This window comes from Uloborus diversus, chromosome 6 (genome assembly GCF_026930045.1).
Source record: "Uloborus diversus isolate 005 chromosome 6, Udiv.v.3.1, whole genome shotgun sequence".
NCBI classification, from domain to species: Eukaryota; Metazoa; Arthropoda; class Arachnida; order Araneae; family Uloboridae; genus Uloborus; species Uloborus diversus.
The window spans coordinates 15,052,882-15,076,911 of NC_072736.1; the positions used below are offsets into that span (position 1 = coordinate 15,052,882).

The following is a 24,030-nucleotide window of genomic DNA, read 5'->3' on the forward strand; positions in this document are numbered from 1 at the left end:
CAAAAGCTTCTTCTCTGGCTTAAGGGAAGCATGCACATCAATCCATTAAAATACGACTTTAAAAACATTAATTTTTGGTTGTCAAAAGTTTTGTTCAGTGAAAGGTGTTACTTTATGTCGATAGGAGTATTTTTTGTCCCTTTTTGGATTTTTGAAGTAATGATGGATGCCACTTAGGGATACTTCAGTTTTGCTAGTCCCCAGTAATTGGCACATGTGCCAATAGTCACTAATGTGTTGTGTTGTACAATGTGTCACTAGTTTGATTTCCGATACTTTTGCATCAGCAATGTAAAAAAGGTTGTACTATTGATTTGAATCCAACAGAATCTACTGTTAAATTTTTTTAAGGAAAAAACCCAATATGTTTGGCTTTTTGGCCATCAGTCAAATATTGCGACTGTAGAGAACAATTTTTTTTTTTTTTTTGGTCCCTTGGAATCATCCGGTCTCTTAGAATCATCCTTTTTCTGTGAAAACAGCTACAATTCGTAAAATTAAAACCTCATACCTACTGACAGAGGTGGGCCTGAGGCTTTTTAGTGCAGGAGCAAATTTGTTTTAATAAGTAGAAGAATATTTTAGGCTATCTTGAATGACTGGAGGGGGGGGGAGGGTTGCTCTGATGTTCTCCCGTGTAAATGTTCTGGAATTGTAGTTTGATAAACACCGTTTTAGTATAGTTTTATCAACACTTTGGGAACAGAGAGGAATTTCCAGGGTTGACCCCCCTAATTTTATATAAATGAAGTCAAAAATTAATAATATTTAAAAAATATTTTTTTTTTATTTAAAGGAAATGGAGAAGTTTAGACGGTCTTTGGTAAGGAAGGCTTTTTCCGGAAAGACGTTCTAAAACTGTCTTAATCAGGGGTGCCCATCCCCCTAAGTTGCAATGGTGCAAATCCCCCCCCCCCCAATTTTTCTCATGCCTTTTTGCCCTTTTTTATTTTTAGTCCTTTTTATTTTCTTCATTTTTGAAAAAATGTTTTTTAATCATTTACTTTATTTATTTTAAATTATCTTTATTATTAGTTTGTTAGAAAAGTTCCGTGCTACACCAATAACAAACACACATAAAATTATTAAATAAAATAGAATTTAATCAAAATAAAATAAAAATAAGATGAAATAAATAGTTTAAACTAAAAATAAATCAACAAACTTGAATAAATAAATTAAAAATCCCCCCCCCCCCCCGAAAAAAAGTCTTGATTTTTAAAAAAAGATCTCTGGATTTTTTATTTTGATTTTTTATTATTTTTTTTTTTTCTAAATTGGAGTCTTAAAAACACAGTTTTACGCTATTTAGGAGGATTCTCTTCCTGATTTTTTTTCTCATCGAACTGAACTCTTCATAATGCAAATTTAGGTCATTTTTGAATTTAAAGGAAGGAGGGGGGGGGGAAGCAATCTTTGATGAGGAAAAAAGTGCGGGAGCAGTTGCCCCCCCCCCCCCCCTCCCTCGAACCGCCGCCACTGCAACTGAAGAAACAGTAATAATCTCAAAAAAAAAAAAAAAAATCCATGTAACACTCCAAAGTTATCTTTCTCTAACTTTACTTTTTCAACATCAAGATGTGTGATTTAGCATTAATTTATGTAAAATTATCCGCTTTAAATTGACATTATGTTTCTTATGATGATAAAATTTGCATGTAATCTAAAAATAAAAAATAAAGTGATTTTCTAGTTCTATAAATATGAGCCAATCACTTCATCACAAGATGTCATACACGACTGGTGTATCAGGTGCCAGTTACTGGTGATTTTAGTAACTTTTTATACATATATTTTTATAAAAATATGTATTCAAATAGTTTTGTTTTTAGTGAACTGAATAAATGCACGGATGTTCATCCTTTGATACAAAAATATTTAAATGAATACCATAGCACCACTCCTTGTATCATTTTCTAACAAAATACCTCCATTAATGAAGAATCATGCCTACGGAGACAATTGATTTTAAGATTGAAAAGCGAACCAAAAAAGTTGTGCAGGAAACATTCGACTTCAACTGTGACATATAGTATGGAATTTATCCCACATATCTTTTAAAAAGTCTAATAAATTTTTTTTTTTAATATTTTTTTCCCTTTTAATTATGGCTAAAATTATTATTGTGCAATGTAACAGAACCAAAAGCATGATACTATACACAAAACAGGGGTGCAAGTGGACTCAACTAAAATTTTCTGAAGACGGCAGGGCTGCCACAGAGTTATGGTCCTAAAAATAGTTATTTTAGTAGCCTCTCAAATGAAAAATAGTCTGCAAAATAGTCGCCAAATAAGGAAAATAGTATCTAAAAGTCTCCCATTATTTTTTAAATATTTTCATTATTAATTCATGCTACATATACTTTGATGAATAGACGTACCTCAGCTGCACGGTATATAAGCGGGATCACCTAAACAAGCAGAGTTCTCTCTAGTCGCTCACAAATGGTGTTACCAACATGATTTCCTACCAATCTTATTTCAATGATGAGAATGAAAGTTGTGCATGTATAAAAGATTTGAGACACTATAGAAAATTCACATTTTTACGGATTTCTCGAGAACTAAGTGACCAATTGTTCTGTAACTTTTGTCACATAAAAAGGATGCCCAAAGTGTCATTTTCCAATAAAAAATAAAATTCCCCATGCATTTAGGGGACCAGAAACAATTTGATGAAAACAAAAATGTTTTTTGATCATCCCTCCTCATGAATAGCTCAGCATTAACTTACTTACTGTAAATAATAATTTTATGCATGAAAGTATCACTTATGTTCACGAAAATGTAAGCATTTCTTTCAAAAATATCAATTTTGTGCGCATGTTTTTGGCTCATAAAACGCAGTTTTCCATCCTGTCTTACCAAAGTTTGAGAAAATTTAACAGTGCCCAAGAGAACCATTATACTAAAAATTTGAAACCAATCTTTTGAAAATTTGATGAAGTATGAACATTTAAAGTAATTAAATTTTCACTGCGCTGCACGAAAGATAGCAATTTATAACTTCATAATTTAAAACCCAAGTAGATCCCCAAATTCTTAATAAAATTCCAGTTCAATATATTAAAAATTTAGAAAGATATCAGCGATCTAATGAGCCGAATTTCAATAACTCATGGATAGGTAACCAATACAATTATTTTAACTAATGTTAAGTTTGATAAGTTTAATATTAAATCTTAATTAGTGTTAATTCGTATAAGTTTAATGTTGAGTTTTAATTGATGTTAAGTATAATAAAATAATTGACCAAGCAATTAACTTAAATGTAAGAAAATGCATGGGTGGCCTCATATCAGTTGTCTTAAATATTTTCTATTTGTTGTCCTTGTAAAAATATAAATAGACAGTACCCCACGCTTTTTTTTACATTGAAGTTGATTGTTTACTCAACTACTTTATTATACTTAACAAAGATTATTTTTTACTTCTTAGTTCATATTGCTACAAAAGCATGTTTTTTTTTGTTTTTTTTTGGTTTTTTAAATTATTATTTTACTTTCTTTTTTACAGTTCTATTTTTTTTCCACATCCCTTGTATTTTTTACATTTTAGTCGCTTTTAGGCTGAAATAGTAGCAGTTTTTTACAAAATAGTTTGTTTTTGTCTTAATTTAGGCTAAAATAGTTGCAATAGTTGCTTTTTTGGTCACCAGTGGCAGCCCTGCAAGGGCCGGAGTGGTGATTTCAAAAATTTTAAAACACAATTTTGACATAATTTTAGGACATTTTTAAGACAAAAAAAATTAAGTATTTTTAAGTTAAATATAATTTATAAGCTTGGTTTTAGTAGTGGATGATAAAACATTTCAAATTCAATCTTGAAAACAATAGAATGAAGCTTTTATTCTGTCAACACAGTGACACATTATGAAATACCACATACCAGTAGGATAAATGTATGTCCAATTGCTTCTTTACTTGCCATGTTGTTCTTTCATCAATGTGAATTACAAAGAATGATGAAAAAATATCCTTAATAAGGAGGGATTTAAAGTAAGGAGCAAGTCCAAACTTTATTATGTACTTAACTGAAATCAGATAATTCGATATTTTTTGCTATCTCAGAACCATCAAAAATATCGCTGTAAATTACAGATAAATCATTTGAAGATGAAAATGTATAATTTTTTTACAGTAACTAAACCTCCGCTTTCGAAATTTTATGTTGGAGTGAACTAGGAACAAAAGCTTTGGATTGATTCATCATAATAAATTTGTTTTCACTAGAAGATGAAGATTAAGGAACTAAAAAGACACCTTGATTTTTCAAGCTACTTGTCAACCTCTTACGTCTCACTGCTCAGCATAAGACAATACTTGAGAAAATCCTTGACTATCAATATTGGAAGATAATGTACAAACAGAACAAAATGCTTTAAATTCATCCTTTTCTGTACGGTACTATGTGCTGATTTTGCATCCACTTCTGTCTGCTTCTTCCAACTACAAGGAAGAGAATTTCGGTTTTTGTGGCATTTTAATAAAACAAATTACTATTTACTTTCACCCCTCCCTCTCCGCCACGGAACTGCAATTTGCAAGAAGGAGGGAATTCTCCCCCTTCCTCCCTAGTTCACATATTTTTCTTTTTTTTTCAAAGGGGGGAAAAATAAAAAATATCAGATCATATTTCTTTTCCTTGAACTTGAAACACTTTTTCTGCAAAATTTGCTGCACAGCTGTTTTTATTTTCTTCATTATTTTATTTTTATATACTTTTTGCAGAAGAGGAATGATTGCAAGAGTTACAGAGAATACATAAAACAAACAGCTTTAAATTTTTCATGTGTTTTGGTTAACTGCAACTCCCCTCCCCTTCTCCAGAAAAAAAAACAGCAGCATAGGTTTTTTTTTTCTTTTTTTTTAGAGAAAATTTCTTCTGGGTTAAAAGTTTACTGTATCCTAAAATATAGGCATACCATTATGAAAAGTTTCATTTTTAGGTTGAATTTTATTCTTATGAGTAAGTAGGGAATTTAAGTAATGAAACTTTTAGGAATTTAAGGACAAAACTCAAAATTTTATGAATATTAGGACAAAATTTCAAATTTTAGGAACTTTACGATTTTTTTTACGGAACTCCTACCCCTGGAAGACAATGAAATTTCCAGAAATTATATGAAAGCTCGTCCCCCCCCCCCACCCCGTAAAAATTCTTCTTCAAATATGCGTACAAAATTCATTGAAATCATGGGAAAAACATTAAAAACTTTTTTTTTAATAATTTTTCAGTTTTAAAATGTGTTGTCAGCCCACAATTTTCGGAAATTTCAGATCACTAACACCCCTGGTACAAAACAAAAGTATAAAATCCATGCCTTTTGTAAATAATCAAGTCGTGTGACCAAATATAAAAATACGTATAGTACATGGTTATCAAATTCTTTAGTCCTTCTTGAAAATTGACAATAAAACCAAATCATAAAAAATGGAATAAGAGAAGACTGCATTAAAATGAAATATTCAGGACTATTTCTTGGTCATTTTTTAACGGGAAAGACTTAGCAGCATGTTAACTATAATAATAGTTTTTTTTTTTTTTTTTTTTTTTTTTTTTTTTTTTTTTTAAGGAATAAAAAAAAAACTTACCAAAGGCATATCATCTTCACTCATATATTCTTCTTTAACAGTAACTTTTGAAGTTACTTCTTTGGATGGAGAATGACCTTTGTTATTCTCAGGTTCTTGTTTTATTTTCACTGGCTTGTCCTTATCACCATGCTTGTCTTTATGCTTGTGCTTGTGCTTTTCCTTATGCTTCTCGGAATTCTCGGATTTTATCTTATCCGTGGATTTTTCCTTGTGCTTTTCAGAATGTTCAGATTTCGATTTATCACCGGATTTTTCTTTATGCTTTTCAGAATGTTCAGATTTAACTTTATCACCAGATGCCTCTTTATGCTTTTCAGAATGTTCAGATTTAATTTTATCACCAGACGCTTCCTTATGCTTTTCCGAATTTTCAGATTTATGCTTATCACTAGATTTCTCCTTCTTCTCAGAGTGTTCTTTCGATTTCTCACCCTTGTCTTTATGCTTCTCCTTGTGCTCCTTATGCTTTTCTTTGTGTTTCTCTTTGGATTCCTTGTGCTTCGATTCTTTCGAGCTGCCGTCTTTCACCTTTTCATTTTCTTTAAAATTGTCAGTTTTTTTCTTTTCGTCACTGCCATGGTCTTTCTTCGACTCTGAGCTCTTATGCTTCTCTTCTTTTCCAGAAGAATGTTTCGAATGTTCCGAAGATTTACTCTCTTTGGTCTTATCCTTAGAACTATGCTTCTTCTCTTTGTCACCATGCTCACTGCTGCTGCTTTTCACAGCACCGTCTTTATCTTTCGAGTGTGAATGTTCCTTAGACTTTGAATGAGATGATTTGTGCTTAGATGGATCATCATCTTTCTTTTTCACATGATCTGAGCTGTGTTTATGATACTCATTGTTTTTACCAGAATCACTGTGTTTTTTAACAATGTCCTCTCCCTCAGGTTTGGATTTATGGTTAGGAGAACTGCTATAACCATTTGGTGTAGGGTTCATCATTTTCAGCTTGTCTCCTGGAAGAAAAATATTTCTCAAATTAAAAAAAAGTTTAACTATACAAACTCAGGCCTGACGAGAGGCCATGTCAGCCTAGTCAGAAACTAAGGGCCTGGGCCTTGGGGGTGGGAGGGGGGCGGCAACACTGATGCAAAAAAAAGGGAAAGAAATAAAGGGGGGGGGAATTAAAAAATTACTCATTTGGTATTTACTGTAGTGGCACAAAAAATAGAGTTAATAGTTTTCTACTAAGCATTTTTGATTCCCCTCCCCCTTTCCTTAGTTTCCCAGTTCTTTTCTCTCTACCTCCCTCCCTCTATTTCTCTTTTTCTCTTCTTTTTGTGCCTTTTCTTTTCTTTTTCCCTTTTTTGGGGGGACGGGAGGATCCCAGCGACATTACTCATAAGGGCTTTGCTCTCTACAGCCCTGTACAAACTTCTTTCCAGGCATTAGGATTAAGGAGCAGGTAAATACCAAAAAAAAAAAAATTTTTTTAATACCCAGTTTTTTTGGTATTTAAAAAAAAAATTAAAGGGGGAGAATCGATTCTAAATGTAAATTATAGGCAAAATTAGGGCTGGACATTTTGCCGACAAAAGGGTATTTTTGACAGGACAGTGGAAAAAATGACAAAAACAGAATTACAAAGAAAGTTGGATTGAATTCTGTTAATTAAGGCATAGGAATCTTATATCTTAAAGGTCAAGATTTATGGTCGCCACTCGCCACGTGGCGACTCAGTTTTCAAAATTGGCGACCCCAAAAAATCTCTACAGTCGCCAACTTTTTTGAGGGGTTATTTTTATTTTAGATCCCAAGAAAAGAATTCCACACCACAGATGCCTCAGTGCAATAAGGATTCACCGATAGAGATCGTACTCCGACTGAATGTTGTTTATTTTACAAAGCTTGCATGTACTTTATCACTGCCTGCCTGAATGTTGGTTATTTTACGTTGCTTGAATGTTCCTCTTACGCGATTCAGGCAATGTAAAATAAGCAAAAATACAGTGAATTAGGAAGCCATTTGCACAAGATCAGAGCGTTTGCTCCTTTGTCTTGACTCTGTTTTTCAAGTAATTAGCGTACTATAATCATGATTTCAAGAAGAAATCATTATATTTTAGATAAATTTTGATTATGCCTTCAAAGTAATTACCTTTTCACGTTTTTAGTTTAGTTTCTCAAATGGTATATTAAATTCAAACTTTATTTTTTTACATCGTATTATACAACTGAGATTATACTAGGGCTCGACCGATGGCATTTTTTGGCCGATGGGCCGATGCCGATTGTTCAAAGATGGCCGATGGCCGATTGTTTTCCTCCAAATGGCCGATTGCCGATGGCCGATGCCGTTGGCCGATGGCAAAAAAAAAAAAAAAATCTAACAGAAATAAATTGATGAGATTGTCAGGGATTTAAAGGATCATTGATTCATTTCACTTTACTTCCTTTCTACGAATAAAGAATTGTAATCACAAAAAAAAAAAAAGAAAAAATCAGATTTCGACCTAAATTTTTATTTTACGATCACCCAATTTAAACTTCACAAGTTTTTTCGGCACATCTGTACATGCGTATGTACCTAAGAACATATAGATTACCGAAATATCTATTTTGAACGCCTCCTTAGTTAATTATCGCAAATTCTCTTGTGATGGCTTCATGCGCGTAAACTTGCGTCACTCAAAAACGTTATGAAATAGTAAGTTGAAAGCTCATACGTACGTAGTATCATCTAAAAGTTCGAGGACAAGTTGTTTAAAACCTTACCCTGAATAGTTCACATTACCGAAGTACATCTATCTACAAAATACTCACCTTGAACGACTATGCACTTTTGCCAACGTTGATGTGACAAACAAATAATATAACGTTTCGTCGAGCTTAGCTCCGTGTGACTTTTACCTGTTCCCAGCAAAAAAAAAAAACATTTGCATGGACGCCGCTTTCTTCCGTCAGGAGAAAATAAAGCTGCATCACAGAAGGTAGCGAAAAATGGCTTCCAGAAGTGTTTCCAAGAGTTATATGAAAACTGGCAGAAGTACATAGTCTCTCAAGGTGCCCTTTTGAAGGTGGATGTGCTTAGGTAATGTGAACTATTTTGAGTAAGGTTTCATACAGCTTGTCTCCCGAACTTTTGGATCGTACTACGTACAATCTGTATAGGGTGTAGTTATGCTTCTCCATTTTTGACTGCTGTATGATGGAAGAGAAAGAACAACAGCAAAAAAAATAAATAAATAAATAAATAAATAAAATAAAAATGAAGGAAGAAAAACAAAGAGACTTTTTAATAACCAATTGACTTTTTTTTTTAAATTGAACACATAACCAAGATTTCAGTAATATTGTAATACTGTATGGATTTAGGTACACTAAACATCATTAAAAAACATTATGTTGTTTAATCATTCAAAAAAAAAAAAAGAATAAAACTATGAAACCGTTAACAAATTACGCAATTAAAGTGGAAAGATTGCACGTAGACATTTTTTAATCATCAAATTAAACAAAAAAGGGAACAGATAAATTACAATATTAAATCATAATAGGAATATTTTTATACTTATTTAAAATTTATGAAAGGAAAAGTTTGCATTTTTCATAAAAGCTATAACCGTGACATAAATTTTGCGAAGAAAAAGCAATAGCCACGAAAAGAGCGAGGTTCTTAAAACGATAAACAATAAACAAACTCAATATTTACATCAAGTTAATAACTGAATACATATACTACTTGATCTGATGTTTTCACACGTAATATTGAACAATTTGATTGTTTAATCTTTTATGAAGCACTACAAACAAGTTCAAATTAAATTTTTCAATTTAACAATAATTTTCTGAAATTTTTAAAAATTGCATAATAGAAAATCCTAAGAAACTTTTCTATAACATATTATTAAAAATATGATGAAAACGAAAATAACTGATTCATTTATTTTATATATATATATATATATAAAATTAGTTACTTACAACAGAAAAAAAATCGATCGCTATTAATGATGCAAAAATGATGGCGCATTACGAAATATAGGTGAAACAAGTATAAGAAATACGCAAGATGATATTTCTTGACCAAAATAAATAATCGCTAAATATTTAAGAAGTGCTTGAAACGACGAGGGTGGGTTGGGGGGGGGGGGGGGTCACCCTCTGATTTTGGAGTGACTCACAACTTTAAACTTCGGCCTCATTTTTTTAGAACAGAACCGCTACCACCAACGCCTCGGAAGAGTTTCTGAATCTACTTCAGCACTTTCGAATAAAAAATTCAAAAGTCCCTTTGGTTTCCGAATTATGTTTCCATTCAAAACGTCTTTAATCAATTTCTGACAGCAAAAGATAAAGTTTGAAAAAAAAAAACTCTAATTTTATGAATGGTGTTAGTGTTAAACAACTCAGAAGTACAACTAGAGTTTAATTTCAGAAATTGTTCGATTTAGAGGAGGGGCACGCAAGTGTTCTCGGAAATACAAAAAATAATCGTAAAAAATAGAGTTCAAAATAATCATAAACATTGAGCCAGGAAAACCCTTTTAAAACTTGCACCCGAGTTTGTGTTGACGTGCAGTGGCGGATTTCAAATATAGCAAATGTTGCAATTGCGCGAGAGGCCCCATAACCATAGGGGAACCGTAGGAGTTACAAAAATGCTTATAATAAATGTTTTATAACTTCTGTGCTAGAGAAATAGGGCCCCAAAATGTATTTCAACGGGCCTCAAACTTGTAGCTCCGCCGAAGCAATACAGAAAAGACTGCATTACTGTGATTCATATTACAAATATCGAAAAATTAAAAATTACCGTCGTTTCAACTGGAATCTAACAAAATGAAACAAAACCGGTTTCGCCATCTCATATTTGTTTCCATAGTCTCCAATTCGGCAATATATCACCGAATGATCGTCAGTCTGAGACGCTATATTAATTTAGCATTGAACTAAGTAATTAATAGCCACAAAAAATGAGTAAATAGGCTTTTTAGAACACCCGATCGAAAATAAAAAGTGAAGTTCACAACTGGAACGTACGCACACCCCACATGCGAAAATTTAGCCTTCTACAGTTTACCATTTTTGAGTTATGAATTATGAGAGATACGTACATCCAGCCGCAAGAAACAACGCAACAAACATATTTGGTACCTGAATGCTGTATAAAAAACTCTTTCAGGGGTGACTAAAATAGAAATTCATACTGAAATTTAAGTAAACAATTTTATATGAAAACAGTAACTCCCTTTACTTTGTATTAAAAAGTAAAACAACAAAGGTCCTCTTTTTTTTTTTCAAAAACATCGGCCAATTCCATCGGCTTTTCGATGTTTTTTAAGGCCGATGGGCCGATGTTTCCTGGAAGTTAGCATCGGCCGCCGATGCCGATGCCGATGGCTAAATTGTTGAACCATCGGCGCCGATGCATCGGCCTGGCCAATGCATCGGTCGAGTCCTAGATTATACGAAGCTTTTTTTTTCTTCAGGCCCATTTTAGAACCTGCAGATTATAGGCCGCCCGCCGATAATACACAAGAAAATATGGTTATTAAATTACAGGGTTCCTACGCTCCAGGAAAACCTGGAATTGTCTGGGAAAAATCAGGAAAATTTCAAATTTTGCCCCCAAAAAATTTTTTCCCAGGGAATTTTGAACCTTGAGTTCTAATCCTCGTTTTTATCGATGTTTCCTGAAAAAGTTTCCTGAAAATGTAAAAAGTTTTGAGGCAAAATGACGCTGGCAATAAAATAAAAAAGGTGAACCAAAAAAAAACTTCCGCGGACGCCATTTTTGCCCCTCAATAGTTCCAAAGAAAAAATTTCCTAGGGTGAACAGGAATTATGCACAAATTTAACGGGAGAAGAACATTTTCCTTCTTCTAAAGCACAAGCCTGCGGACGGTAGGGTCAATTGAGAAAATCGTTTTTTAATCGAAAAGTCTTTTCAGCTACGAATGAAACGTAGTCGCTATGTTCGGTCATTCATAAGATGAAAGTAGACACGATGCTTAAATGCCTAAGATTCCAAAAACAAAGCAGAATTGGATGTTTTCTTTAACTGTAAACTAATGAAAACAACGCAAAATGTGCTGCAAGTTTTTTTTTTTTTTTTAAATATGTAATTTTCTTGAGAAATGAAAATTTTTGTTCTTAAAACTTAATCTTATCCTCATTGCCTTGGACGCAAATGTACTAAAAACTTTTCAACTGAAGTGTAGTTTCATGAAGATTTATTATTTTTAAATTGTTTTCATGCTACAAATTCAAAAAATTATTTCTTAATTTTTGTCGTAGCCGCCATATTTGGTCATTCCAAAGATGGCAGTACACAAAACCTTTTAAGTGCCTAAGTTTCCGAAAATAGCATTGGATATTTATTGCAATGCAAACTATTGATAACAACGCAAAATGTGCCCTTTTTTCCGGGTAATTCGTAATTATTTTCTGGAAAAATGCAAAATTTTATCTCCAGAATTTTTTTTTATTCTAATTGATTTAGACGCTTATGTGCTAAAAACTGACTATTTTGTCTTATAATATATTTTGTAGTTTTTTAAGGATAAATTATTATTTGTAACTACTTTTATGCTACAAATTCAAAAATCTACTCATTATCTTAAATTTTTTACTTAGTCGCCATATTTGGTCATTTGCGAGATGGACATAGACAAAAATTTACAAAAACATAATTAGATGTTTATCTCAATATCTTTTGAAAGCAATGTTTATTGAAAGTAAATGTGCAAAAAAGAAAATTTTTAATTTTAATGCAAGCAACCTTTATATGCAAAAGGAAAAAAAACTGATTATTGGCATTGACTTATGATTGACGGATGTTGACTTTTGATAGAATGCATTGTATGGTATGCCCATCGATGCAACGAGTTAATCATATTTATACTCAAAAATAGCTTTGTACTTTGCTCAATATGTTTTGTATTACATACTAATAGGAAAATAAAAAGAATCGTAAACCAAAAGCGGAGAAAGATTGCTGCTGATTACAGCAAAACGCTAATATGCATGACATGTGGCATCAGAGAAACGTTAAAATAAGTTGAAAGTACATTGTTTTTAACAAATAGTTAACAAATAAAAACAATAGGGAAGTTTTCGATTTTTCAATTATATTTTTATATGATAGAGTAACATGTATGAACATCATAGGTGAAAAAATTTTTGCGATACGATAAGTAGTTTTTTTTAAATTAATTTTTAAAGTTCAAGCGCCTGTGACGTCAGATGGCATAGGAAATGACGACATGCGCCTTCCGGTAGGGCAGAAACCGAAGATCACGCATTCGACTTCGTAGACGAAACGTAAAAGGCTTATCTCCTCGCATTTAACTCCTCGCGTTTCTGGAACATTAAACCTCTCATCCTCTCGGAAATATTCGAATATCCTCATTGATGTTACATGAGGAAGATTATTTAGATTGTGCTTTAACGAATCCGGTCTCCATAGTGTGTTCAAAAGGATTATTTAATTTCTAAAAAATAAAAATATCAGCTCGCTCAAAATGTTCCTAGCGAAAACAAGGGATATTCGGCGGAAGGCTGCCCATTCGCGCCCTGTGACGTAGGCTAGTGACGTTTCAGAAGCGCGCACTTTTGCGCGTGGATTTTTAAAAATTCATTAAAAATCAACCACGGTGTTTTAAAATTCGGCGAAGGGGAATTTTTTAGTTTTGAGGGTCAATTAACAATATCCAATAGCCAAAATATGAACATTTAATAGGTTGCAACTTCCCTATTTTTAACGAAATGTTTTTTTTTTTTTTTAAACTTGTGACAGAAATTTTTTTTTAAAAAACCAAGTTTTTTTTTACAAGTGGAAAAGTTTCAGTTCTTACACATTGCTACTTTGAACAATTTCGACTATTTTGAAAGTATTGTTACTTAAATTTAATTTTGAGTGAAGCGAGTAACCTGGAATTTTCTAAAAAAATAACCTGGAAAAGTAAGAGAATTTTTTTTAACCAAAAGTGTATGAACCCTGTACTTTTTTCAAATTCTTTTTCTAAAACAGTTTTATGTTTTGCTTTAAATCTTGTTCTGAAAGTATGAAAATATTATGCAAATTTTGGCTCTTTAAAAAAACACACCATTATGTATGTTTTTTTACATAAATCCTCGAAGGTCGTTCCGATCCTATTTGATTCCCAATTAACTCAAACAGTCTTTATTCTGAAAATCGTCAAAATAGGAAAAAAAATTAACTAATTTAAAACTTAAAAAGGTAACTTGTTTTTGACTGCACAAAGCCCCCCGCACCCCATTTTATCATTCCTTTGCCATAGTCAAAGTTCCATGTTTTCCCATAAATCCTGTATTTCATTATAAATCCAACATCATTAAAAAAAGAAATAAAAAAATATATTTCTATAAACTATATCTTATATTTCTGCTGTGATGTGGACCGTAATACTCGCGATCGATTAGGAATACGTTCCATTGAAAATCGTTTAAACAACGGGGGCTAGTTTCTATTTATTCGAATAACAGTTGTAATTTTTTAATCTTCAATTGCATCAGATTAAAATATAAGCCAAATAGCCAGTCCTTTGATTGTTTTCCCTTCATAGTCATCCTAACATGGCGACGCTGCGTATTGAACGTAGTCGCCATGTTTGGTCATACTCTTAGTTCAAATAATGCAAAAAGAATGATTTTTTTTGGGGGGGAAATATATTCTTGGTAAATGCCAAATTGTATATTACTGGAGGAGGTCTGTAGTTAAATATCTTTATGCCAAAAAATTTTTTTTTCACTGTGGGACCATGGTACTGTGTACACTACTTTATTTTTGGCTTAATGATTTTTTTTCTTATGAAACTTTAAAATGGGTGGAATGAACCATTTGCTTCAGGAGCTCCCAACCTTCACCCTATGCCTCTTATGTTTCCATGATTAATATAATTTATATTTCTTGTTAGCATTCCTTTAGCATCACTTTCATAATATTTGTTTCAAAAAATACAAGTCGAAATCCCCCCTTCCCCCACCCCCATTCTTGTACTACAGCGCTGTTTTCGAAACCCGGTAAAACTGGTGGCCACCAAGCTTTTTGAGCCTAGTGGCCATTGGCCACTTGAAAATTTTCTGAACCTTGAGGTCTATTATATCTTTAAACGAGCAATTCTTGTGGGTATGTATATATATTTCGTATCTCGAAAACGGCTCTAACGATTTGGATGAAATTTTGGATTTAATTGTAGCTTTTCAATTTATATAAGTTCATCTACAACAGCGTTTTTTCTGCAAAAACGTCATTTTTTACAAAAAAATTCTTTAATATAAAGTCTAATTGAGTTCAGCCTTGAAAAATTATTAATTGACACATAAGGTAGACGATTTGCAACCATAACAATGAAAATTTGTCCCTTCTCCCTTTAAAATTTTAAACTTGCTTAGGGTTGCCAGGTTTGGCTGATATTAGCCACTTTGGCTAATTCGATCGCACTTGGCTAAAAATAAATTCAAAAGCATTATGTAAGTCGATGTGAAGCTTTTTTTTTTTTTTTTTTGATAAGCAAAACGATTGCTTGATTGCCTTATTTTATTTTATTTATCTTCTTTTTAACATTTCAAATAATTTTATATGTTTTTTAAATCACGCACCTAAATTTTATTTCGAAAAAACAAATGTCTTGAGACTGTTTATATTTTGTTAAGACTGTTGTTGTTATAATTTGTTAGTGTGGTTTGTGGATCATCAGTTTTTATGGATAGCACGCTGTATGTAGCATTTTCTGGCGTAAAGTGACCAACTATACTAAAATTACCTATTCCAAGTGAAAATCTCGATTGGGATAAAATCGTGAATCGCAACATAGTATGGAAGGAAGTATTGGGTTAAAACCGATTTTACCATAGTAAAACTGGCTCCAAGTTCAAAATCTTATAATTAATAACAGCAAAATTGTATAGTGGGAACAAAAATGTAACAGAAAGTTTAAAGCAAAATTTTGATTTAATTGCATTCCGAATCTTTGTTTAGTACTTTAGTGTTATAAGGTGGTCGCGGCGCATTTTCAATCTTAGCAATTTTTTCATATTTATTTTTGTAATGTTTGGTCTTAGAAACTACTTTTTTTGGCAGTACCGTGCGTTAAATATGTATGCAAAACCAGCTCAGAGCTTCCCTATGTGGATGACTGTGTTGGAAGAGGAGGCCTATATTCAGTAATAGACTTCTTATAGCTGAAATGATTAAAATGCTGATGAATACATGTATATATCACTTGTTTTTCCGAAGCAAATCCAACGACTGGCGAGAACCTTAATACTTCGTTAATGTGATGTTTTTCAAGTATATTTTAAAAAATATCGAACCTTAGAAAAACACGAGTTGACAAAAAAAAAATTTTTTTAAAGCGGAGCGATGCTTGGTCGTCCAGGTACTAGTATAAATACACAGTAAATAAACTATTTTAATGATTAATTTAATTATTATTAATAAGTTGAAGAACCTGCATTTAGTTGTGAAAGCAATCATTTTAAATCTTCACTACAACATGTTTCAACATAATAACTCAGTAAATATTTTAATAAATCTAATTTTTTTAGTAATTAAATTTAAGAGAAGTTTATTAAAATTTAGAGTAAGCACATTCTTACCAAAAGTGGGAAAAAAAAAAACGATAAGAACTGTCCTGGCAAAAATAGATGTGCTTTATTTATGGGGATTGGATGAGGCTAGTTTAATATTTAGTAATTTGAATTGTATTATTATAATTTTAATGTTTTTAAACTTAAAATATTCATATGCATCAGTGAAACAGTAATCCAGATGTTAAGTTTGTACTGTTTTAGTGAAATGCTTCTACTATAAATGATGAACAAAAGAAAATGGAGAGTAAATAACAATAAAATAACTCACTGACTGGTTTTAAACTGTAAAAATGTCTCATAAGTATTAAATACCAAATTCTTATCTTTTAGTTAATTTTTAGCAGAGAAGTAATGTGAATTTTGCAATGCTATCAGAGAAATAAAAAAGGTAAACTATGATTGGCATGAAATATAATTATGAAAAAAAAAGTGTAACACATATTGAATTAGGTTTCTGTAATTGAAAATTACTCATAAAATTGGTAAAGCTCATTCAAATCCAACTGAGTTCTGTACATCAAGACACATTTTCATTTCTTTTTATTCATTTACTTATATATTTTTTAATATTTCATTGAGATAAGCAAGTTTTAAAATGCACTGAATATATGGTTGGCCTTTGGAATACTACATATTTGGCAGACAAGTCAAATATTCGGTTCGGCCGAACACTTTAATATTCGGCAACCAAATTGCAACAAAGTTAAATGTTCGAAAATGGGTAAAAAATAGATTTTTTTTAATAATGAATGAAAGTTACTATAAGATACCATAGCACTAAATTATTCAAACTGTTGATTATTAATTTTATCACATTCAAACTAACTTTTATGTGAGAGAAAATAATAAATTAATGATAATAATTTAATGTTAAATTAAATATTAGTGTTTTTCAATTTTTCTCAAATCTTTTAACAAATCGCATAAAAACTTTATTTAGTTCAAACTCATATAAATATAAAAGAGAGTAACCAGAAAAAAAAATCATAATATTAAGTAGTAATAAATATATAGTCAATTCAACATCAACTGCTAATTTTTCACATAAAATATGCAACTTTAATAAAAAAATTTAAATACTTGGATATTAAGTTTTGAATATTCTAATTTCTAAACAAGACTTTTCAAGAGAAATAGTTTCTGAGAAAATCCATATCTACTAATAGCTGTCTATTAAAATGCATGCCATATTTCATACTCCAAGGGTGGCCCCTGCCCCACCCCCGAAAAAAATGAGGAAAATACCCTTCAAAAACTAGCCAAAAAATTTCAATGCCGCAGTCTGCGCCATGACCCCCCCCCCCCCCCTATGTGGGCACTAAAGTGGGTCAAAAAACACTTTTTTTCCTAATCAATTTTTAGTAGCGCAGAAAACTTGTGCACTGGCATCCTAATAATGGAAAAAATAATTTAAAAAATTATAATTTTTGAAATCGCTCATAAGCCCTCAAGTTGAAGAAAAAATAGAAAAGTTGGCAGTTTTTAAAGACGAAAATTGTTTTCAAAACATAATTTATTTCATTTCTAATAGTATGAAAAATACACTTTGTAGTTACTGAAATGTGTAAAAAAACTTGGGGTATATTGGCGATCATTTGAACTCGCGCAGAAAGTCTTTAAATACCATTTTTAAAGTAAAAGTCATTATTTCAAAAATTCGTAAGCTGACATAAAGCAATACAAATATACTATTAAATATCTGTTTTATTCTTTTATATACATTTCTCTTATGCTGTGATGACTCAGGACTCACTACATGCAAGCCCGTCACTTCAAATTTTCCAGGGGTGGGGGTCAAAGACTGCAAATTCAATGGAAGTTACGACGGAAAACAGCAAAACTCATGCCACCCCAAATGTAAATACATTTATTTTTCAAAGTCGTGAGGGAGGGGGGGGGGGGCACTGAACCATCCCTGACCCACTAATTGACAAGCCTAATGACGTGACTGTTGCAGCAAGTTAAGTCCCACTCATTACCCTTCCCAATCAACCAACCAATTAGGATGTCATTTATTGCTGAAGTTTTTTTAAATTCTGAATTCGTATCAAATGTGCTTGATCTAATTGTTATGCACTACGAAAACTCTCGGTTTTTACGCTTGCAACATTTTCCTTCAGCCTCTGTCACAAGTTTTGCTCATGTCTCTACCGATTGAGTGGGTATCAAATATTTAAGTTATGGCAGGGCTTTGGCTTTCAATAAAAATCCCTTTTAATGCTTTATTTATTTTTCATTACGCTAAAATGTCTCTGGACTCACCACGGGGAGGTAGCAGCAAGTCAAGTTTTCTCTCCCCCCCCCCATCCCCCAAACGCACCCTACTTAACCAATTTGTGTGTGATTTTTCTGTTTAAGTTCTTTAAATTCTGACTTAGTATCAAATTCTTCATCAAAGAATTTCACTTGAATGTTGTCTGCTTAATAAAGCTATCTGAGTTTTCACGCCCGCAAACTTTTTCACCAGTCTTTGTCACAAGCTTTATACATCTCTCTACTTATTTAGTATCGCACGGAAATTTCATCTTTTTGTGAAATTTCCATACCCCCAGGACATTTCAACAAGTTATCCAAAATTAGCTGTTAAGAATCCCAGACTCCAGTTATTCCCAAGGGTTAACCGTGCTAACTTGGTGTTAGGACTTAATGTTTCTCAAATTAGTTCGACAAGTGTAATGCTGATACTGGTAAAATTATAGCAAAGACCTACGATCCTGTTTGGTTTAATATTAAGATGCATTACAAAGTGACATACGTTCCGAAGCATATACTAAAGGTCATTCAAACAACAAGACATTTACCGAATAACATTAAAATAAATCCTTGATCCCGTCATTCATTGAAACTCGTTCTTTTGTTGTTCAGAAAACATGATGTGGCGATGATATTGGACTACACGCTGCACATTCAAGAATTAGGCTACAGGAGAATACTGAAAGTCTGAAATGAGCTGCCAGGATTCTTCAAGCTTTCATTAATTTTCAAGCCGCAGATTATCCTGAACTTATTGATCGGCTCAAGTGTAAGCTGATACCACTACCATTGTTGTCAACAGAAGATTTTGAATTTCCTTGAAAGTCAAAGCCCTGCCATAGCTTGAATATTTGATAACACACTAAATCAGTAGAGAAATGTGCAAAACTTGTGACAGAGGCTGCAAGAAACTGTTGCAAGCATGAAAACTCAGAAGGTTTTCATAGTAAATAACAATCAGATCAAAAACATTTGATACGAAGTCAGTATTTGATACGAAGTCAGTAAAAAACTTCAGCATAATGAATCACACCCAAATTGGTTGGTTAAATTGGGTAGGGTGGTGAGATGGACTCGACGCCATCTGATTAGGCCAGTCATTTAGTGGGTCAGGGGATGGTTTATTGCCCCCCTCCCACGGCTTTGAGAAATAAATGTATTGACATTTGGGTGGGTGTGATTTTTGCTGTTTCCCGTTGAATCTTCCATTGAAACTGCACCTCACCCCCTCCCCTGTAAAAATTTGAAATGATGAGCCTGCACCATGGTGAGTCCAGAGTCATTTCAGCATAATACAAATGTATATAAAACTTTAAAACAGATGTTTAATAGTATATTTTTTATAGCTTTATGTCAGCTTAAGAATTTTTGTATTATAAAATGACTTTTACTTTAAAAATGGCATTTTAAGGCTTTTTGCACGAATTCAAATGATCGGCAATGTGCCACCAAGTTTTTTCTATACATTTCGGTAACTACAAAATGTATTTTTATACTATTAGAAATGATGTAAATTATTTTTAAAAAAAATTACTTCTTTAAAAATTGTCAATTTTTCGATTTTTTCTCAACTTGTGGGCTCTTGCGAGATTTCAAAAATTAATTATAATTTTTTAAATTATTTTTTTCCGTTATTAGGATGCCAATGCGCAAGTTTTCTGCGCTATTAGAAATTGATTAGAAAAAAAATGTTTTTCGAGCCACCCTGCAAACTGCAAACTCCAAAATTCAAATGAACTTATACGCGAAATCGTTGATATTCTGAATGGCAGAGCTTGAGGTGGACATTGTTTTCGGTGGTTGCAAGCCGACAACCTCAGTTTTGAATATTATTCCTCAATTTTAAATTTTCATGATAAAGTAATTTATCAGTTACTGAATTGACTGAGATAGCAGAAAGTCACTAGAACAAGTTGTAATTTATAATGATATTTTAAGCAATTTGAGTTTGTATCTCCATGTAAGGTGAATGCATGGAATTCTTAATTTATGACGTAACATGTTACTATGATTATTTAACTTTAAAATACATTTCAGTAAAGAAATTAATTATACATTTATGCAGAATTGCAGATAAAAAAGAACCAAATTAGTCATTCATTATATTAGCTATGCATAGTGTTAATACATAGAGATGGGAATAGTTGGATAAAATAGGGATGCCCCCCCCCCTAAATATTGCAAAGCCCCCTCTCCAAAAAAAAGGGGGGAAATACCCCTTTAAAACAACCCTCCTAAAAATTTCAATAGCACAGCCTGCACCATAGCCTGCTAGTTGGGCACCCCTAGATAAAAAACGGAAACTGGAGGGGGTGGGGTTCATTTCCACTCTGGGGAAAATTGAAAATTTTGAAGTTTCTAGCCCAATATGCGTTCAGAAATTTATTATTCTTATATTCCAATGCTTTTTTTTTATTTAATGTACATAAATTTGTATTCAGTATCCCATATTAATTATGACAATCCAAGCTGGGAGTTGTAAGATTAATTTCCAAGCATACCGTAGTATTTGATACTCCTCTTACTAATGCTGTAAATACATGCACAAAACAGAATCAGTATATCAATAACAACACTAATGGAAATGTTTAAGTAAAACCTTTTTCAAAATTTCATTTGGTGCGAGTAGAAATGGGCATGGCCAGAAAAAAAAAACTGGAAAATTTAGGGAAAAGGTCATTTTTCTTGCAGAGGGGTGAATTTCTACTCAAAAAATTAAAAATTGTATTCAGAACTTTATAATATTTAGCACATTTGGATTTTTTTCCTTGTTTAGTATTCCACATGAAAACAATAACTTTGATAATGAAAGCTGTAAGATAATTTAAGTTCCTAGTGCACCTAAGTATTTTTGCTACTTTTCTCTCTTAAAACTATGTTTTATACACATATCATTAACATTTAATAAGTGGAAATGTTTTGATTTAGCAATTCATAAAAATCACTCTTCTCAAAATCAACTGCCTAGTGATTGATTAGATTAATTTTGATAGTCAAGCCCAGATCCATAAATTTTGGGCCCCCCTTGCAACAAAATCAGTAGGGCCCCTCCACAGAGGCCAGCAGTGTGTATTTGCAACATTATAAGTCTTAATACTAGATTTTTCTTTCCCCTCCCCCCTCCCTGACTTCTTGGGCTGTTGGGCCCCTTAAGACAGCACCCCTGCATGGGCCCCCACAACACTGCGGGTACGCTGATCCAGGCCTGTTGATAATTTTGGGTGTTTTGAACTTAGAAATAAATCTAAGACTGGCAGTAAGAAAAAAAAAAAGGCTTTATAAATAATAATGAAAGTTTTAAGCAGATTTCTCAGCAGGAAATAAAATGGACAGTGTGCATTTTTAAATTTTAAGCCATTTGTAAGTTTTGTAAGAGAATTACATCGCATTTTAACTGGTAAAAAAATTTCAATTTTTTCCTGAAAAAAACCCTGGTTTTTTCCAAGGCTTCAAAATTTCGGGAAATTTTACACCTCTAGTTACTCAATAAGTAATTCATCATTTCATATTTGTATATAACTTTACCAATCGTATCAGTTAAAATATTGCATCAAAATATCTTTTGTACAGTGCAAAACCTTTTATCTGGGAACCAAAAAACCGGGAAACCAGAAAACCGACAACCTTTTGCCAATTTTCCCTCTATTTAAAAAAAATATGCATTATTGGCAATTTTTGAAAAACTATGCATTTTTTTGAAATACCTAAAAGAATATGAGAGGCTTCTTAATAAATACCATATTACTCATCTATAACTCGGGAAAATGTTTATAAAAATGAAATTCAAGGGGTTATCCTTAATGCGGGGCAAAATTTCCAAAATATTTTTTTTGAAGAAAGTACAATCGTAACTTTGAAATTTTCTTGTTTTATTACAACTGAATACTAAAGAAATGAATATTTTCACATTCTAATACAATATTTTATTGAATAGTCTCTAATTAAAGTCGTTTGGAGCGTAAGTGACGTCAGAAAAGCACGGGAAACACCAAAAACCAGATTTGCGAATTTTTTTGGATAGTTGATGGTGGAATCTAGAAATTGTTAAATGCAACACTGATAAATCAAATTTCTATTGGTATGAACTTATTGCAAAAGCAATAACTACCGTAATCGCAAACACTAAACCTCTACAAAAAAAATCTAAACAGAAAAAGCTTTCCTGAAAACAAATCCTTTCATACATTATAGTAGAAAAATCGCACATTTACCTTCAAGAACTTGTTTCTTGCCCTTCCCTTCATTTTCTTCCGGTTTAAAACATGGAAAAAAGTGGTGTTTTTTTTTTTCCTTTTCAAAATGAAGTCTCAGGGTCTCAGGTCTTATGGATAACTTTCAATAATAAGCATTTCTGAACAATTTTCTTCCTATTTTAATATGTATTACTATTTATTATAGTAATTTAAGTTTCAAACACAAACGGCCAATAGCGCTGTTTAGCAATCAAGAAAACCGGGAAATTCAGATATCTGGGACAGCGATGGTCCCGTACTTCCTGGATAATTGGTTCTCTACTGTACACACAAATGCTCTAGTCTTCTACAAATTGTTTTTAAATAAATAATTTCATTTATATATTTGACAGTGATTGAGACTCACTCCTTAATCCAGAGAAAAAATAGGTAGACCCTATGTCCTGGCCCACGTTAACTAAAATGAAAGTTTCATGTTTAAATTTTGGAAAGACAGCAAACTGAGGTAGGAGATCCCCAAAAGTTACCCTGGGGCTTCACTAGGCCGTAATTATTCATTTTTCCCCCCAGTTTGAATTGTAAAATATTTACCAAAGTAAAACAACAGACAGAGCACATTCATTGTAAGCAATGTTTTGAGGTTGAACATAGAAAATCATTGGAAGTGAGTTAAACAAAACTTTTTACTACATAATAGAGTTTATAATTCATAAATAATACAGCTTCAAAAGCTGTTCTAATAAGAGAGTTCTAATTAAGAGCAGCTTTAATAAGGGGATAAAACTTACTAATAACCAAGTTCATCTCACTAAATGCTGATTCAAAAACTTAAACATGATTGCTGGTTTAATTTCCTTGGTTCACAACTTAAGTTTTCATTGCATTAAAAACGCTAATTGAGTTTAGTTTAACTCTACTTTACCGAAAGATATTCAAACTATTTTTATATCCAATATTTATAATTTTCTGTCAGTTTCAAGCATTTGATTTATTAAAAATTTAATGACAACGTAGTACGTGAAGGATACAAAAAAAAAATGTGTAATCAAACATATTCTGTGAATTTAGGGTATCAGTAAAAAAACTAGGAAATTATGAAATGGAAATAAATTACCATGAGGTCGCACTGACGATTCTTTCGGAGTCGATGCTACCACAACCGGTGTCGTTGTACCCTGAAAACAATCGACAATGACGCAAGTTTAATTAAATTGTTATAAAAATAGATAAATCGTATACATTGTAAAACATTTTTTAAACAGAGAAAAAAATATGTTATTCATTACAAAATAAGATACGAGCGTCAGAAAATTTCGTGTCCCTAGCGTATCAAGTTGTTCGATCGTCTCGAACTTCCAACTTCGAGCACAAAGACCAGCTTCAAGCCTTGGTACGTGGGACTTAGAAATTTTTCGACGCCAT

At 32.3% G+C, this 24,030-nt stretch overlaps 1 protein-coding gene across 1 annotated transcript in view; it reads right to left on the reverse strand.

The window, feature by feature from the left end:
* The window catches only part of LOC129225236 (DNA topoisomerase I, mitochondrial-like), a gene marked incomplete at its 5' end in the record, with an annotated part of 61,218 nt that extends 37,435 nt beyond the window's left edge, over positions 1-23,783 (reverse strand). Inside the window, 2 exon segments of the mRNA XM_054859809.1 lie at positions 5,597-6,558; positions 23,723-23,783. Of these exon segments, the coding sequence (XP_054715784.1) occupies positions 5,597-6,558; positions 23,723-23,783 (1,023 nt within the window).
* Positions 23,784-24,030: the final 247 nt, after the last annotated feature.